The sequence below is a fragment of the Mustelus asterias genome, chromosome 4, assembly GCF_964213995.1.
Source record: "Mustelus asterias chromosome 4, sMusAst1.hap1.1, whole genome shotgun sequence".
In the NCBI taxonomy this organism is placed as follows: Eukaryota; Metazoa; Chordata; class Chondrichthyes; order Carcharhiniformes; family Triakidae; genus Mustelus; species Mustelus asterias.
Genome location: NC_135804.1, coordinates 18,018,755 through 18,038,902, shown reverse-complemented (window position 1 = coordinate 18,038,902; position 20,148 = coordinate 18,018,755). Strand labels below are relative to the sequence as shown.

The window sequence follows — 20,148 nt, the reverse complement described above, 5'->3', positions numbered from 1 at the left end:
CATAAATGACCTGGATGAGGAAGTGGAGGGATGGGTTGGTAAGTTTGCCGACGACACGAAGGTTGGTGGGGTTGTGAATAGTCTGGAGGGATGTCAGAAGTTACAGAGGGACATAGATAGGATGCAAGACTGGGCGGAGAAGTGGCAGATGGACTTCAACCCAGATAAATGGCAGGTCAAATGGGATGAAGGAGTACAATATAAAGGAAAAGACTCTTAGTACTGTCGAGGATCAGAAGGCCCTTGGGGTCCGGGTCCATAGGACTCTGAAATCAGCCCCGCAGGTGGAGGAGGTGGTTAAGAAGGCGTATGGTGTGCTGGCCTTTATCAATCGAAGGATTGAGTTTAGGAGTCCGGGGATAATGATGCAGCTATATAAGACCCTCGTCAGACCCCACTTGGAGTACTGTGCTCAGTTCTGGTCGCCTCATTACAGGAAGGATGTGGAAAAGATTGAAAAGGTGCAGAGGAGATTTACAAGGATGTTGCCTGGATTGAGTGGCATGCCTTATGAGGATAGGCTGAGGGAGCTCGGTCTTTTCTCCTTGGAGAGACGTAGGATGAGAGGAGACCTAATAGAGGTATATAAGATGTTGAGAGGCATAGATCAGGTGGACTCTGAGGCTTTGTCCCAGGGTGGAAATGGCTGCTACGAGAGGACACAGGTTTAAGGTGCTGGGGGGGTAGGTACAGGGGAAATGTTAGGGGGAAGTTTTTCACACAAAGGGTGGTGGGCGAGTGGAATCGGCTGCCGTCAGTGGTGGTGGAGGCAAAATCAATGGGGTCTTTTAAGAGACTCCTGGATGAGTACATGGGACTTAATAGGATGGAGGGTTATAGGTAGGCCTAGAAGGTAGGGATATGTTCAGCACAACTTGTGGGGCCAAAGGGCCTGTTTTGTGCTGTAGTTTTTCTATGTTTCTAACAAATAGGCTTTTATTCGCAAAAGACTTGGAGCACACCCATGCTGATGAACTGGTCCGGCGACTGAGGCAGGGGGTTTGGGAGCAGTCACCTTTATAACTGGACCGGTGGGGAGGAGTCTCAGGCAGGGCTGGCAGGGGCATTCCCAGGCATGTCACACACGCACACACACAGGCAATAAGCTTAACAGTGGGTTTACCACACCAGCCTCCCATCCATTGACTCTGTCTACACTTCCCGCTGCCTCGGCAAAGCAGCCAGCATAATTAAGGACCCCCCACACACCCCGGACCTATTTTCTCCTTCAGGAAAAAGATACAAAAGTCTGAAGTCACAAACCAACCGATTCAAGAACAGCTTCTTCCCTGATACTGTCAGACTTTTGAATGGACTTACCTCACATTAAGTTGATCTTTCTCTACACCCTAGCTGTGACTGTAGCACTACATTCTGCACTCTCTCCTTTCATAGAATCTTACAGTGCAGGAGGAGGCCATTTGGCCCATCGAGTCTGCACAGACCACAATCCCACCCAGACCCTATTCCCATAATCCCAAATATTTAGCCTAGCTAGTCCCCCTAACAATAAGGGGCAATTTAGCATAGCCAATCCACCTAACCAGCACATTTTTGGACTGTGGGAGGAAACCGGAACACCCGGAGGAAACCCATGCAGACACGGGGAGAACGTGCAAACTCCACACACAGTGACCCAAGCCAGGAATTGAACCCAGGTCCCTGGCGCTGTGAGATAGCAGTGCTAACCACTGTGCCACCGTATCGCCCACCGTTTCCATCTCGATGAACGGTATGCTTTGTCTGTATAGCACGCAAGAAACAATACTTTTCACTACATTAATACATGTGACAGTAATAAATCAAATATTTAATAGTGCAAACTACTCCATTTAAATGCAGTCCCCAATTAAGAATAAACATGATCAGATTTCAAGAAGGGTTACGGTTCCACTGGGCCTTTTAGTTCCATCTTGTTGAACACACACAGTTCACTTACTTTGAGCCTGGCAATTGTAGGCTTTTCTTTGAAGCTGCGATCAAATGCATTGCAACTGTTGAACAGAAAACCACAGACGTTTGATTGTATGGTAGTCAAACCTCCTGCTTTGTATATTAGTTGCAGTCCAACTTTTACTCCATAAATCACTGATTTGCAGTAAAGGCACTGACACCTGTTTTAAATTCTTTACAATTAATCACATGGAATACTTGAAGGCAGCCCAAACAGCTCTGCTTTCTATTTCAGATAGGCAGCCCAGACGGAAATCCACAAAAGAAGGGTGTAAAAGTGGATACATAATAACTCAGTTGGTTCGTGTACAGACCTCGAAGATCCCAGGTCTATTTCCAGCTGTGTTGGTTGTCCTGACTTCAGCTGGATAACTATAATGGCTTCAACTGCCTCTGTGTTAAGCAGGCAAAAAACTAGACAGCTTTTGTGTTCCTCACCATCCTGTAGCCCCTGGATAACTTGTGTGGAAACTCTAAACACCTTTCTTAACTCTGGCACGTCACAGCAGAGACCTATGGGGATGATTGGGTGAATGCCAATGGAAATGTTGGACTAAATATCAGATGAGAATGAACAGCCAAATGTCACACTGTCTAAATAGACCTTAAGCCAACAAGGAATTAATGCCGAGAGGAGCAGTGGAGGAAATCGATGGAAAAAGGAAATGGGAAGAAAGAGCTGCAATTATCCCAGGGTAGTATGGAGCCATCTGAACTCCAGGCTCTGCAAAACTATCACCCACACAAGTGATGACACTTCTTCCATTTAGTGGATAAGATTCTCTACCCTGTTGACTTCTCCTTATTGTTGATGCCCGAAGGAATGTTTCCCAGAGTAAGTGCAGTGCAAGATTGGAAAGATGTGCAGGTTAGGTGGATTGGCCATGGTAGTTTGCCCCTTCGTGTCCCAAGATGTGTGGGTTAGGTAGATTAGCCATGGTAAATGAGTGGAGTTATGGGGATAGGGAGGAGTGGTGTGACTGGGTGGGGTGCTTTTTCAGAGAATGGGTGCAGACTCGATGGGCCGGATGGCCTCTTCCTGCACTGTAGGGATTCTATGATCCATGTTAAGTCTGATACCAAATTGTTCCTGCCAGCGGGAAGCAGAAACTTTCCTATTGCTATCTCTAGCAGAACTTATTCACTGATGAAGGGGAGCAGCCAGCTGTTTGGTTGACAGAAAAACGAAGTAAGGATTGAAAAGTACAAATACTGCTTTAAAGTTTTTTTTCTTTCAACTCATTTGTCTCCTGTAAGCATTGCCTTATTCTGAGGGACAGAGGGACCTAGGTGTGCAAGTCCACAAATCCTTGAAGGTGGCAACACAGGGAGAGAAGGTGGTGAAGAAGGCATATGGTATGCTTGCCTTTATAGGACGGGGTATAGAGTATAAAAGCTGGAGTCTGATGATGCAGCTGTATAGAACGCTGGTTAGGCCACATTTGGAGTACTGCGTCCAGTTCTGGTCGCCACACTACCAGAAGGACGTGGAGGCTTTAGAGAGAGTGCAGAGAAGGTTTACCAGGATGTTGCCTGGTATGGAGGGTCTTAGCTATGAGGAGAGATTGGGTAAACTGGGGTTGTTCTCCCTGGAAAGACGGAGAATGAGGGGAGATCTAATAGAGGTATACAAGATTATGAAGGGTATAGATAGAGTGAACAGTGGGAAGCTTTTTCCCAGGTTGGAGGTGACGATCACGAGGGGTCACGGCTCAAGGTGAGAGGGGCGAAGTATAACTCAGATATCAGAGGGACGTTTTTTACACAGAGGGTGGTGGGGGCCTGGAATGCGCTGCCAAGTAGGGTGGTGGAGGCAGGCATGCTGACATCGTTTAAGACTTACCTGGATAGTCACATGAGTAGCCTGGGAATGGAGGGATACAAACGATTGGTCTAGTTGGACCAAGGAGCGGCACAGGCTTGGAGGGCCGAAGGGCCTGTTTCCTGTGCTGTACTGTTCTTTGTTCTTTGTTACGAATTCAGGAGCACCAGTTTTTCTTCAATAGCTTACCCAAGTGATTAATCTTCAAAAGTGAGCATGGGCAGTGAGTTAATTAACCACTTGACGGAAGGGATAGAACAAGTGGCCATCCCATCCACCACCTCAACATTCACTCCAACACCACTGAAGCACAGTGGCAGCAGTGTGCATCATCTGCAGGATGCACAGCAGCAACTCATCAAGGCTACTTCAACAGTACCTTCAAAACCAGTGACTTCTACCACCTATGGGCAGCACAGTGGTTAGCACTGCTGCCTCATAGCTCCAGGGACCTGGGTTCGATTCCCGGTTTGGGTCACTGTCTGTGTAGAGTTTGCACATTCTCCCCATGAGTTTCCTCCAGGTGCTCTGGTTTCCTCCCACAGTCCAAAGATGTGTGGTTCAGGTGCTTTGGCCATGCTAAATTGCCCCTTAGTGTCCCGGGATGCGTAGGTTAGAGGGGATTAGCGGGGTAAATGTGTGGGGTTACGGGGATAGGGCCTGGGTGAGATTGTTGTTGTTGTAGACTTGATGGGCCGAATGACCTCCTTCTGCACTGTAGGGTTTTTGTGATTCTGTAAGAGGACAAGGGCAGCAGATGCATGGGAATACCATCACCACAAGTTCCCCTTCAAGCCACTCACCATCCTGACTTGGAACTATATCACCGTTCCTTCATTGTCGCTGGGTCAAAATCTTGGAACTCCCTCCCTAACAGCACTGTGCATGTATCCACACCACATGGACTGCACCAGTCCAAGAAGGTGGCTCACCATTATCCTATCAAGGACAATAAAATTCAGCACGTCCGCTACGACTGTCACCAACTTTTACAAATGCACCATATAAAGCATTCTTTCTGGTTGTATCACAGCTTGGTATGGCTCTTACTCTGTCCAAGACTGCAAGAAACTACAAAGGGCCATGAACAAAGCCCAATCCATCATGCAAACCAGCCTCCCATCCATTGACACTGTCTACACTTCCCACTGCCTCAGAAAAGCAGCCAGCATAATCAAGGACCTCCATGCACCCCGGACATTCTCTTTTCCACCTTCTTCCATCGGGAAAAAGATGCAAAAATTTGAGGTCACATACCAACCGACTCAAGAATATCTTCTTCCCTGCTGTCATCAGACTTTTGAACGGATCTACCTCATATTAAGTTGATCTTTCTCTACGCCCTAGCTATGCCTGTAACACTACATTCTGCACCTTTTCCTTTTCGATGTATGGTGTGCTTTATCCGTATGGAAACAGTACCTTTCACTGTATACTAGTACATGTGACAATAATAGATCAAATCAAATTTGGGATGGAAAATAAATGCTGGCCAAGTCAGCGACACCCACATCCCATGAAAAAAAACCTGTTGTAAAATAATGCATCACGTGCATACCTTCTGTCAAAGTCACTAAACAGAAGTCAGGGTGGAAATCGACTACTTATCTACCACATTATTGACTGCAATGACCTAAATCAGCATAAACTGTGTTTTAGACTCACCTGTTCAGCACTGAATAATACTCAGTCAAAATCAACCACTTGAGATATGCAATTTTTTTGGTTCAAAAATGCTGCCCTGATAGTTCAAAATATTTTACATTTTTTGAGCAAATTTGAAAAAAAAAGTTACTTCTAAATGTTGGGTTTTTAAAATAAAGTTTATTTACGTTCATAAAAAATGCACTGAAATGCATAGAAACTAGAAACAGGACTAGGCCACCCAGACCTTCGAGCCTGCTCCATCATTCATTATGATCATGGCTGATCATCAAATTCAATATCTGATACCCCCTTCCCCCATATCCCTTGATCCCTTTAGCCCCAAGAGCTATATCTAATTTCTTCTTGAAATCACACAACATTTTGGCCTCAACTACTTCCTGTGGTAGTGAATTCCATACATTCACCACTCTATGGGTGAAGAAATTTCTCCTCACCTCAATCCCTTGTTGGTTCCTCAATATATTGGTCCAGAAAACCAACCCATATGCATTCCCGAAATTCCTCCTCGATTATACTGTGACTAATTTGACCCACCCAATCTAGATGCAGATTTAAGTAACCAATGATCACAAATGTTCCTTGATCACATGTGTCCCTGATTTCCTGTCAAATGCTATTCCTAACATTACCACTACAGTTTGATGGTCTTTATACCAACCCCACAAATGTTTTTTTTCCCTTAGCATTTCATAAATTGTCTGTGCTAATATCTTGCTTTAATACTGTATCAATATCTTCTTTAATCAACAATGCAATTCCACTTCCACCAGCTTTCTCTTTCTACCTGTCCTTCCTAGACACTGGAATGATAGATGTTCAAAATGCTAAGTAAAGCAAGAAAACATGAAGACGTGCTTTGAGGTAATGCCTTTCATGACTTCAGGATACTCCAAAGAACTTTACAGCCAACAGGATATTTCTGAAGAGGAACCACTGAAGTAACATTAAAAACATAAGCATTAACATTGTTTCTCCAAAGCTGTAAATAATATGGCAATGTATCAGCTTCTTGTGGCAATCAATAAATACCTTAACACCAATGACATTGAGAAGGTTACAGCCCCCATTTGATAGTGAATAGAACGGTGTGATAGAAGAGTCAGGCAGGTCTTAGTAATAGGAATCTGCCATTTAAGCTTTAGTAAGGTTCAGCAATTTAGCGCGGAGGAGAGTAATTAAGAATTATTGAGGTAAAACAGCCTACTGATGTGGGAAAGCATAACATATCCACATGAAGACTAATTGGACTAAACTGATTGGACTAAACAAATGTGATCTTAATTGATCTTTATGTTTGTTCACTGTAAAATAAATTACATTTTAAAATCTGGTCTCATCAAGTGTTTTCCCAATCTGCTTTTGATGACATTGAAGAATATGTGCAAAAATGTGAATATCTAATTCAGATCACAAGACAATATTACTGTTACAACCCTGAATATCATTTATTTAGATATTGGACAGTCTGGGTGCACTGTGTCAGTTTATGGGCGTTGTTAGCACGAGATCTAATGCCAGACTTTAAGCTTGTAGAAACTACCATAGTGTGTAAGAGGTTATGTATTTTTCACTGGTTTGTCAGTTTGTTTAAAGATGCACAGTTGCCATAGCAAAGCATCAGACAGTCCAATCTTTTATTTGTTTGCCAAACTCAAAAGAATGTGGACATACTGCTCTCCCTTGCTATCACTGTGCGATATACTAAAGCTAGCTAGCTGGTCTGCCAGCCAACTTATTCCTGTACACTTAAGACACTGACTTCTACCCAAGTGAATGATGGTTATGATTGGATAGTCAAAAGCTTTTTCCCAGGGTGGAAGAGTCAATTACTAAGGGACATAGGTTCAAGGTGCGAGGTGTAAGGTTTAAAGGAAATGTACGAGGCAAGAGGGTGGTGGGTGCCTGGAACTCGCTGCCGGGAGAGGAAGTGGAAGCAGATACGATAGTGACTTTTAAGGGGTGTCTGGACAAATACATGAATAGAATGGGAATAGAGGGATATGGTCCCCGAAAGGGTAGGGGGTTTTAGTTCAGTCGGGCAGCATGGTCAGTGCAGGCTTGGAGGGCCGAAAGGCCTGTTCCTATGCTGTAATTTTCTTTGTTCTTCAATCTTTGGTTGAAACATGGTGTCACCTAACCCAGCCAATTTTTATCCTCTCAGAGGACATTATTCATCAGTAATGCCATCTATGTTTTCTTCATTCTTTCATGGGACGTTGGCATCACTGGCTGGGTCAGCATTTGTTGCCCATCCCTAATTGCCCCTTGAACTGAATGGCTTGCTGGACTATTTCAGGAGGCAGAGAGTCAACCACATTGCCGTGGGTCTGGAGTCACATGTATGTCAGACCAGGTAAGAACGGCAGATTTCCTTCCATAAAGGACATTAGTGAATCAGATTGGTTTTTACAACAATTGACAATAGTTTCATGGTCATCATTAGATTTTTAATTCCAGATTTTTAAATTGAATTCAAATATCACCATCTGCCGTGGTGGGATTTGAACCTTGGGTCTCTGGTTTATTAGTCCAGCACCAATATCACTATGCCACTGCCCCTCCTAAATGACATTACCTGCTCATCAAATACATATGTCTAGTTTTGGCAGAGCCATTCTCCACACCTTCTCCACACTGATCCAGGCATGGATGTAAGATTTGAATACCAAACATTGAAATAAATAGGTTCAACACAGAAGCAGATTATTGAGACCGATACAGATTAATGTGTACCCTCCATGTAAGCAAGTAGTTCTAATCACATTTACCCACTCTGTTCCCATATCTCTTCATCACCTTTTCATTCATCCAACTGTCCAATGGAATCTTGAATGTGGACATAGTTTTTGCCTTAATCACAAACCTTGGAAGAGAATTCCAAACCTTCACAACTCTCTCTGTAAAGAATTTTCTCTTTCTCTTTGTTCTAAATCCCTTACAACTGATCTTGCACCGATGACCCCACCCCGTCTGAATCTTTCAATAATTGCAAACAAGCCGACATCTACCTACTTTTCCCATCCTTTCATAATTTTAAACACATATATCATATTACCCTGTAATCTATGTTGTTTTACTGACAAAAACCTTGAAAGAGGTTTTTTAAAAAATTTATTCATGGGTTGTGGTTACCCTCAACATCAAGGCAACATCCGACTGAATACAGCAACAAGGGGCCCTAGCAAAATTGAAATCATTGGAGGTCTCTCCAATGACTGGAGTGAGAACAAAGGAAGTGGTTGTGGTTCTCAGAGGCCATGACTTGCAGTTCCAGGGCATTGCGGTAGGGGTTTCTCAGGGTAGTGAACATGCCCAATTGTTTTAACAGTGACCTCCTCCTCCCTGACGCATGGCTGGAAGTTTACACTTCAATCATCCACAATTCCTCCCAACACTGAAGCAGCCCAACAACAGCCAACAGCAGGAGTTGGATAACATCCAGGTCGGATCTGACAAGTGGCAGGTAGCATTTGCATTAAATGGCAGAAATTACCATCTAGAATGGAAAGAAAAGCCCAGCTACTTTTCGCTGACCCTCAATGCCACCTCCCTTGCCAAGTCCACCACTCTCAATGTTCGGGAGGGAGTCAAGAGTGTAAAGGCGTGGAATCATACAATGGTTAGAAAACCGGATGCCATTCGACCCAACATGTCTGTGCTGGCTCTTTGCAAGTGAAACTCACTAATCCCACTTCCCTCCCTTTTCTCTGTACCCTACAAATCTTTTCTCTTCAGATAATTATCAAATTCCTTTACAACACCAAAACTGAATCTACCTCCACCACACTCACAGGCATTGCATTCCAGAATCTTGCCATTCACGAAGTAAAAATGTTTTCCCATCTGTTAGCTCTGGTTCCTTTAACAGTCACTTTAAATTGGTGTCTTCTGAGTCCTGATCCTTCCAACATTGGGAACGGTTTCTCCCTATCTGCTCAGTCCAGACCCCTCATGATTTTGAATACCTCTATCATTGAACATAAGTTTAACTTTATCGGTCATAGTAACACCGTAAGCACAAAAGCAGGGTAAAATCTTGGTGCTCTGTAACAACTGACTTCTCAATGTCATTCCACCATCCATAAAGCTGAGATCAAGAGTGTGATGGAATAGTCAGTACTTATTTGCATAGGTGCAGCCAAAACATTGAAAAAAAATGCAATATTATTCACGACAAAGCAATGCACTGATTGGTGCCCCAACCATATGTAGAAACTTCAGATGCACTACTTGCTTCTGTTGTTTCTGAAGTGTCTCCCACCCTGCAAATAGCTAATGACAATAAATACCACCTTTGCAGTAGCATGCACATTTTGAGAACAAACTTAAATTCATGTGGTCAAAATGATGCTTGGCATTCCTCCTTCACAGCTGCCGATTGTCTTTGTAAAAGCTTATAAAAGCATGAGATTAATTCTTTTGCTTCCTCAGACATAAGGTTTTACTGCCATTTGTGATTGATGATTTGTGATTTTTTCAAATTTGCATTTATATAAAATCAGCAAACAAAACTTTTGATTTATAACTTTATGATTAACAGGTTCTGGGATGTCTTACTGTGAGAATAGGGCAGCACGGTGGCATAGTGATTAGCGCAGCTGCTACACAGCACCAGGGAGTTGGGTTCAATTCTGGTCTCGGGTGATTGTCTGTGTGGAGTTTGCACATTCTCCCCATGTCTGCATGGGTTTCCTCTGCATGCTCCGGTTTCCTCCCGCACTCCAAAGATGTTCGGGTTAGGTGGATTGGCCATGCTAAATTTCCCCTTGGTTTCCAGGGATGTGTAGGTTAGCCATGGTAAATGTGTGGGGTTATGGGGATAGGGAGAAATAGAGGGTCTGGGGAAGATGCTGTTTCAGAGTGGAAGTGCAGACTCGATGGGCTAAGTGGCCTCCTTTTCCACTGTAGGGGGTTCTCTGGTTTCAATACTTCTAGGAGATTGTCCTTGCCATCTTAAACTCTTATGTAGAGTTTCCAATCAGCATCTGGTAAACTCTGGCATTATCCTGTAGAGCTTTTCCTGAGGGAAAAAAATGCTTGTTCAGCAAATAATTGGAATGTTTAAGGTAGAGTTTTAGAAGACGACTTTGTGTGGGTTACGTTTTCAAGGTTGTCCAATGATGAACTACTCGCAAAAATTCACAGAACCTCAGGTGAGGAATTCTAAACTGGAGATGTGGGAAAGCTGCAAAACACTGACACTGTGCTCCAAGACACAAGAATTAGGCAGAGTAATTCATTGGGCCCCCTGAGCCTGCTCAATAAGATCATAGCTAACCTGATTGTGGCCTCAACTCCACTTTCCTTTCTGTACCCCATAAATCTTGATTCCCTTGTCGATCAAAAATTTAACTCAACCTTGATTATATTCAATGATCCTCCACTACTTTCGGGGGAAGAGAATTCCTCAGACTAACAACCCTTTTCTTTTATTTGTTCCTGGGATGCGGGCGACACTGTCTAGGCCAGCCTTTATTACCCATAAAATAATGCACTGCTTTTTTATTCTTCCTGCCAAGTGGACAAGTTCACATTTTCTCACATTGTACTCCATCTGCTAATGTTTTGCCCGCTCACTTAACCATACCTACCTGTATCTCTTTGCATATCATCACCCCCTCTTGAGAACTTACTTTACTACCCATCTTTGTGTCATCAGCACATACATTCGGTCCTTGTGCATCGTGGCACAGTGGATAGCACTGTTGCTTCACAGCGCCAGGGACCCGGGTTCAATTCCTAGCTTGAGCCACTGTCTGTGCGGAGTCTGAACATTCTCCCGATGTCTGCATGGGCTTCCTTTGGGTGCTCCAGTTTCCTCCCACAGACATGCTGAAAGACGTGCTGGTTAGGTGCATTGGCCATGCTAAATTCTCCCTCAGTGTACCCGAACAGATGATGGAGTGTGGCGACTGGGGGAATTTTGCAGTAATTTCATTGCAGTGTTAATGTAAACCTACTGGTGACACTAATAAATAAACTTTAAACGAGTCATTGATGTGGACAACTGGCCCATGAATTCACTTGTCTTAATTAACAAATACTTGTGTTCCTTACAGTTCCTCCCACAGTCCAAAGATGTGCGGGTTAGGTTGATTGGCCATGCTAAATTGACCCTAATGTCAGGGGGATTAGTAGGGTAAATATGTGGGGTTTCAGGGATAGGACCTGGGTGGGATTGTTGTCAGTGCAGGCTCGATGGGCTGAATGGCCTCTTTCTGCACTGTAGGGATTCTATTAATTAATTATTGTCGCTCTATGAAGACAAACGCACCATCTAAGTGGGGGCAAAGTCTGAGGAGTTGGAGATAACAGGACTTGCAGACAGCAGAGGCAGGACATTGGGTCTTCTGTTTGACTTTGTCTACAAACTCTGATCTCATTTTCAACCTTTGTTTTCCTGTAATTCCATCCTTCCTTCCTCCGGTGAGTTTTTTTTTTACCCTTACTAACTTATTCTCTTTCAACACAACGAAATTCACTTTTAATCTTAGTGGAATATAAATATCCGATGTCTAAGATAACAGTCACTTTGTCAGCATTGCTTTATTATTCCACATGCCAGCTGCTTTATTAGGGATTTTTTTACTTAACACGGGTCAAATGCTTATTCTAAACAGCTGTCTGTGGGTGGGTGGGTGAGTTGGAGATCCGAGTGAGGGCTCCCAAGGAGCTCCGATGGCTCAGTTCATCTCATCCCTCTCGAGTTGTGACTCCAGAGTGTCGTGTGGACAAACTGCTCTTGCATGCATCTAAAAATATCTGGCTAATATTAGGGTAGTGGCAGTTGGTGCGTGGAGGGGAGGCGTGAATATTGAATCCCAAATAGAAACGCACACTCCAAGTCTGCACCGGCTGGATTTGGGTCTGCACCGTTTTTTTTTTCTCGCTGCTACAACACTTTTTTTTATTTACTAGCGTTAGCTGCTGCTGTTCCCTATCTTCACACAGCGCCGTCTTGCACGGCTGGGAGGGCGAACCGTGGCGATGGGTCGCACCAGAACTTCCCAGGAAAGTTTTCCAACAGCGCTGGCGGTCGCCCTGCTCTGCTGTTTGGCGCTGCAGCCCGTGCCCGGAGTTACCAAGAGCGTCCTGGGCAAAGGAGACAAAAACGACGTGAGTACCGACCGAAAGACTCTTCCCAAAAGCTGCAGCGAGCCGCTTTTAATCCGTAGCACATGTTGCCGGGCTGGAGTCCTTTTTTTTTCAAGTCAGGAGGTGAACTGTTGCTAATGCTTTTGGCTCATAAATTAACTTGTGCACAAGAAGAAGCATATTAGTTGCTCCTTGCACAGGGCGTTAGCCGCCCTGCTAAAACTGCATGTTCTTTCCAAGTCTGGAGGACTGGTACAAATGTTTCACAGGGGAAGTTAATGTGAACTGCCTGTATCAGTGTAAATCTCTCTCATTTCTGAATCGGGTTTGGTTAACTTTTGAGACAAATAGAACATTAGAGCAGTTACATAAATAAACTGACAGGGGAGTGGTAGACGAGGTGGGTTCCAGTGTGTGTAGTGTAAAGTGTGTGTGTAATGTAAAGTATGTGTGTGCTGTGTGTACTGTAGTGTGTGAGATGTAGGAACTGGGCCACTTGACACATTTCCACTCCATCTGACGAAGGAGCAGTGCTCCGAAAGCTTATGGTATTTGCTACCAAATAAACCTGTTGGACTTTAACCTGGTGTTGTGAGACTTCTTACTGTGTCCACTTGACACAAACAGCGAGATTGCCTGGTACTGTGGATGCAAGGGCACACACATGGACAATCCCTGCCCAATCCCTGTGCGTGGAGTCTTGCCATTCATTGCCACTGACCATCCCACTAGCACACACTTGACATACTCCATTCAACGACGCCCAACTCTTTTTTTCTTAAAGTCATTCTCTGCCTGGCAAGACCGCAATACTTTTTAAAACAAAACTGTCAGCCAACTCAAAACACAAAAGCAAATGATTGCGGATGCTGGAATCTGAAACCAATTGTCACAGAACTCAACACGGATCGAAGCGACTGTCAGACGGCAAAGGGTAGTGTGGTTTATTTAGGTGATTGGGAGCCGAAAGCAGGACCGTTTAATCCGATTTCTCTACAGGAGAGGAATGTTTCTGCAGGGTTTCAAAAGCATGAGGTTGAAAATGAACAGGAGACTTTTGAACATAGGGAAGGGAGGGCAGGGGGGAGCGATTATGAAGGTTGGTCAGACAAGTTTCAATGGCCGAGGAATGCGCACCCATCATTATTAATGGGGTGTAAACCTATAGCGCCAGTCGTGTTTGGAATAATAATCTCCAACATTTCCATTACTAGGAGCCGAATTTTCACCTGAATTTCTCACATTAGCTGCTTTGGGAAAAGTAAACCTCCGCACAGCCTTCCTTGTCTGAACCCACTTCACAGTTTAATAACTATGTAGAAGAGCAGCTGATGATGGCCAGTGTTTTGTAAGGAACGACATCCCAGCGGTGGATTTCATGCTGGTTACAAAACACTTGAAACTCACCATCACTCATGGAAGTGCTGTGTTTGCTCTCTTTTGAAAAGCGATCTTTGGAATGTGAAGCAGCCTTTTAGTCTTATGTCATGTCACTTCTGTTTATTATTCTTTGTTTTTAATTTGCGTGAATTATAACTTCACTGACAAGTGAAATAATAGTTTTTTTTAAAGAAAAAGATGAATAGATGCAATTAGTGTTTTTCATAGAATGAGGATAGAAAAACTCAGTGCCAATAATGCAATAATCAACATGGTGCTGACTGAGTGAGGATGGTGTAAAAATTAAACACAAGGTTGGTAGCACACAACATGAGGAGGTCCATTACATGGTGGCATGGCGACGCAGTGGTTAGCACTGCTGCCTCACAGTGCCAGGGTCCTAGGTTCGATTCCTGGCTTGGGTCGCTGTCTGTGTGGAGTTTGCACGTTCTCCCTGTGTCTGCGTGGGTTTCCTCCGGGTGCCCCAGTTTCCTCCCACAGTCCAAAGATGTGCGAGTTAGGTTGATTGACCATGGTAAATTGCCGCTTAATGTTAGGGGGACTAGCAGGGTAAATACATGGGGCTATAGGGATAGGGATGGGTGGGATTGTGCTTGGTGCAGACTCAATGGCCAAATGACCACTTTCTGCACTGTAGGAATACTATGAATTCTATGATTACAGATTGCAGTATCTATATTAAACCTTGCTTCCTCCAATGCTTTGCCCCTGTTTGTCCATTGGGGAGTGACCGCTCCTGGCATGGTTCCATTCCTATCTTTAGGGGAGGCGATGGTGCTAGACTATTAATCCAGAAAGTCAGCTAATGTTCTCGGGACCTGGGTTCGAATTCCGCCATGGCAGATGGTAGAATTTGAATTCAATAAAAGCAATCTGGAATTAAGAATCTACTGATGACCATGAAACCACTGTCGATTGTCAGAAAAACTCATTTGGTTCACTAATGTCCTTTAGGGAAGGAAATTTGCCATCCTTACCTGGTCTGACCTACATGTGACTCCAGAGCCACAGCAATATAACTAACTCTCAACTGCCCTCGGGCAACTAGGAATGGGCACTAAATGCTGGCCAGCCAGCGACGCCCATGTCCCACAAATGAATAAATAAAAAAACTAACGCTTTGAGGACCTGGGTTTGAATCTCGCCAAGCCAGGTGGTAGAAGTTGAATTCAAAAAAAAAAATCTGGAATTAAGAATCGACTGTTGACCATGAAACCATTGTCGATTGTCGGAAAAACCCATTCGGTTCTCTAATGTCCTTTAGAGAAGGAAATCTGCCATCCTTACTAGGTCTGGCCTATATATGATTCCAGAGCCACAGCACTGTGGTTGACTCGCAAATGCCCTCCAAGGGCAACTAGGGATGGGCAATAAATGCTGGCCAGCCAGTAACGCCCATATCCCATGAGTGAATAAAAAAATCTATCAGATTTGCAATGGCTTATCCATTACCTCTGTAGTAACTCCAGGATCTAACCTTTGTTCCTTCCTATTTCTGACCTACTGCCTGCTCCTGAAATCAGAGGAGATGGTGGAATAGTGGTAATATCACTGGACCAGTAATCCAGAGGCATGCTTATGTTCCAGGGACATGGATTCAAACCTCACTCTGGCAGCTAGAGGAACTTTGATTTGATTAATAAGCAGTCGTAGGGATCGTAAAGTTTATTTATTAGTAAGGCTTCCAAACTATCGTCAATTATTTCACTGACTTTGAAATCCATTGTCCTTCTCCAGATCCATAGTGCAATAAGAAGTCTCACAACACCAGGTTAAAGTCCAATAAGTTTATTTGGAATCACGAGCTTTTGGAGCGCTGCTCCTTCAACAAGTGAGTGATTCCTTCATCAGGTGAGCATTCCGAAAGCTCGTGATTCCAAATAAACCTGTTGGACTTTAACCTGGTGTTGTGAGACTTCTTACTGGGCCCACCCCAGTCGAATGCCGACGTCTCCACATCACAGATCCATAGCAACGTGGTTGACTCTCAACTACCCTGTGGAATGGCCAAGCAAGCCATTCAGTTCAAAGGAAATTAAGGATTTGCAGCAAATTCAGGCCTTTCTCAATGATGTCTACATCCCATAAAATAAATAAATATTATCAGAAAACACAATGCCAAGTACCACATGTACATTGGCGTCATATACACCTCCTCCCTCAACCCCTCCATTGCATTTTGATTTGTCACATTGTTTGCCTGACATCCAGACTTGGGTGCGCAGAAATTTCCATCAGTTAAATATTGACAAGATCTTTGGTTCCCAATGTAAATACCGTATAAACTGTGGGGGTGATTCCCCCAGCCCGCTGCGCTGGTGAAGGGTCATCCAGACTCAAAATGTTGGCTCTATTCTCTTTCCACAGATGCTGAGATTATCCAGCATTTTCTGTTTTGGTTTCAGATTCCAGCATCTGCAGTATTATGCTTTTATGAATTAGATTCAACGGGAAATTGGTTTTTGGAGCAAGCAAGGAATGGATTTGGGTTTGTCTGGTCCATTCTGAGCATTGGCTTTGTAACTTTAATGATGGAGTAAAAAATAGGTTGTCAGAAGCTTCTAGTAGATGTACTAAGAATGGCTCAAGTCAAAGTAGATGGAAACCAAGGGCAATTACGCTAAATGTAAACTACCCACTCGAAGATGTGGCTAGCAATTTTCTATTTATCTAATTTACTTGCTTGGTAATTTCTACTAGTTACCCCCTCTCCTCCAAGAAAAGGCACAAAATTACACGGCCTGTAATTAGTGTAAAAATAGAGGAAAGAGATTGACATTAATGATTCACCATTGACATGTCCTTGGGTGTTTGTCTGACTGTTCCTTGCAGAAGCATTTTCAGTAAAGATTGGAAAATTTCTGGGTTAAAATGGGCAGGATTTTCCACTTTTTGTTTGGTGGAACTGAACATGCTAAGATGGGAAGTAGATCCTGGATCCTTCCCACCAGGGTATGCACCTGTTTTTATTATGGGCCACATGCAACACGTACAAGTATTGTAATGATACTCAAGTGACCGAGTTGCATCATCCTAAATTTCCTGTTAATTCAAATGGTGGAGCTGGCTCAAAGGGCTGAATGGCCTAGTCCTGCTCCTAAGCCCCATGTCCCTTTACAGCATTGGGAATGGGGATACTTGTTCGCTCCTGATGTCTGGTGATGGTGGAGAAAGAGAGGGAGATGATTGATTTTAATTATTGTGCGTGGCACGGTGGCACAGTGGTTAGCACTGCTGCCACACAGTGCCAGGGACCGGGTTCGATTCCCAGCTTGGGTCACTGTCTGTGCGGAGTTCGCACATTCTCCTCGTGTCTGCGTGGGTTTCCTCCCACAGCCCCAATATGTGCGGGTTAAGTTGATTGGCCATGTTAAAATACCCCTTTGTGCCAGGGGGATTACCAGGGTGAAGAAATAGGGTTATGGGGAGAGAGCCTGGGTAAGATTGCGATTAGTACAGACTCGATGGGCCAAATGGCCTCCTTCTGCATTGTGGGATTCTATGATTCTATAACCAGCAACATAGGAGGTGCCAGCAACCATTTAAGCCCTCCCACCCCCAATCATTGGCATGCTGATGGGGTAATTTTTACAATTTATTAAATGACATTTCATGAAACTCTTTCTGGAACTGGGTGCTCTGGTTTCCTCCCACAGTCCAAAGATATGTGGGTTAGGTGGCTTGGCCATGCTAAATTGACCCTTAGTGTCAGAGTAAATTAGCACGATAAATACATAGGGTTAAGAGCATAGGGCCTGGGTGGGATTGTTGTCGGTGTAGACTTGATGGGCCAAATGGCCTCCTTCTGCACTGTAGGGATTCTATAATTGATGCCCTGTCTGCAGTTTCCATTATTCTCTCCAAAAGATTTGCCAGGTATGTCAGACATGCCTTACACATTTCATGTTGATCTCTGACCCATCTGTGGCTTTCGAAGTATTTATTTTATCCCTAATTATTTCCTTTGATAATTTCCCTGTAATTGGCACAAATGTTTGAGCTGAACTAAACAGTTGCTAATTATGTGGATTTCCTCCTTCTATGAACAGAAGTGTAACAATTTGTCTGCAGTCCTTTGACATATATTCTAACAAAAGAATTGTGAAAAAGTCCTGGTTAGTCTCTCTTACTTCCACACTAATTGCACTTGTGCCACTAATGACTGTAAAACAACATATGTCCATTTTAAGATCATTTAAGTGCAGAATAATTTAGTGAGCAGGTTTATGCCTGTTATAGGCCAAAAATGAGTTTGCAGTGGTGTTGCTCGTGGTAAGTTAGAGGATAGACTGGAACAAACTTCAATAACAGTGGGATCCTGAAGGTATCAGATCCATTTGATTAACCCCAAACCAACATGTCTCAATTCCTTTAGAAACATAGTTTATATTAGGGCGGCACGGTACCACAGTGGTTAGCACTGCTGCTTCACAGCTCCAGGGACCTGGGTTCGATTCCCGGCTTGGGTCACTGTCTGTGTGGAGTTTGCACATTCTCCTTGTGTCTGCGTGGGTTTCCTCCGGGTGCTCCGGTTTCCTCCCATGGTCCAAAGATGTGCAGGTTAGGTTGATTGGCCATGCTAAAATAGCCCTTGGTGTCCTGGGATGCGTAGGTTAGAGGAGTTAGTGGGTAAATATGTAGGGATATGGGGGTAGGGCCTGGGTGGGATTGTGGTCGGTGCAGACTCGATGGGCCGAATGGCCTCTTTCTGTGCTGTAGGGATTCTAAGAAATTCTTCTAAGAAATATCCATGTTATGGCACAGAAGGAGGCCATTTTGTCCATCGTGTCTGCACTGGCTCTCCAAATGAGCATCATAACTTAGTGCCATTCCCTGGCCTTTTCTCCATATCCCTGCACATTGCTTCTATTCAAGTATTCATCTAATGCCCTCACCTTTTGTCTTTTGGATCTTTTAATAGACCTGTTTTTCAAAAATGTATCTATTAACTCCATACAATTTAAAAGATCCTAGACTTCCTCCCTGGATAGACTATCCACATATTCATTATCCACTACATGATGTTACGGGGGCGATTCTCCCAACTTGCTGTGCTGCCGCAGTAGTGCAACGGGTCGGGAGACATCAGCAGAAGCCGTTGAGCAGGCTCCCCGCTGGGCGCCATGGACTCTGCGCATCCCCGGGGCCAGGATTGTTGGCGTAATTGGTTCGCCCCCCCCACCCACCCTCATCCACCATTAGGAGTGGTTCACCCCAGCAGGGTTTACAACAGCTCCCCACTAACGAGGAACTGGCAACCCGACCCTGCTGGAGGAACAGAGGCCATAGAGGCTACCCCAGGAGATCAGGGACAAGGGGGTTGTCCCTTGGGCATTGCCAGCTTGGCCCCCTGGCACTGCCTATGTGGCAATGCCCAAGGGGCACCTTGGCACTGCTCACCGGGCAGTGCCAAGGGGGGGGCAGGACCTATAGGGAGGGTGTGGCCTACAGGGGAGATCGTGAGGATGGGGTGCCCCACTGCCACACTGCACTGGGATTGGTGGCAGAGGGAGGGAATGAGGTGATCGAGGCTGGCCGTACGGGTTGAGGGGAGGAGGCTGCCAGAGGGGGGTTGGGAATGCCGGGGTCGGGGGAATCGGGGCAGGCCAGGGTGGTGGTGGTCGGGGATGTCGGGTGTGGGGAGTGGGGAACACATCAAGGTCCAAGAAGCAGCAAATCAGGGGGAGGGTGGGGGGTTCAGCAAGGGCAGTAATGCGGGGTTACAAAGCTGGCCAGCAATCGGGATGCCAGAAGTGTGGGGCTGCTGCGCATGCGCTGATTGCGCTCTGACAGATTGGCACATGCGCAGTGGCCCGATCAGTGCTAAGCTGCCAGCCTCTCCAGCGGGAATAGGTTCTGCCCTCTGATTTTTGGTGTAAATCTCTGAGGCGCTCTGCGGTGCTCAGAGTGTGGGAGATTCATTTTGAAAATCCCGCTAAAACAATCGGCGGGAGTTACTCCAGCTTTTAAGCGAATTCAGCCCTTAGAATATTTTTGGGAGAATTGCCCCCTAGATGTTTTCCTTTTAACCTGAATCCATATTTGATTTGATTTATAATTGTCACGTATTGAGATTATGGCGAAAAGTATTGTTTCTGCGCACTATACAGAGCATACCATTCATAGAGTACACAGGGGAGAAGGAAAGGAGAGGGTTCAGACTATAATGTGACAGTCATAGCTAGGGTGTAGAGAAAGATCAGCTTAAT

General features: G+C 44.7%; 1 protein-coding gene across 1 annotated transcript in view; it reads left to right on the top strand.

The window, feature by feature from the left end:
- Nucleotides 1-12,220: 12,220 nt before the first annotated feature.
- The window catches only part of wfdc1 (WAP four-disulfide core domain 1), a 51,754-nt gene continuing 43,826 nt past the window's right edge, over nucleotides 12,221-20,148 (top strand). Inside the window, exon 1 of the mRNA XM_078210616.1 lies at nucleotides 12,221-12,559. Within this exon, the coding sequence (XP_078066742.1) occupies nucleotides 12,431-12,559 (129 nt within the window). The 5' untranslated portion in view covers nucleotides 12,221-12,430. The remainder of the gene's footprint in view (nucleotides 12,560-20,148) is intronic.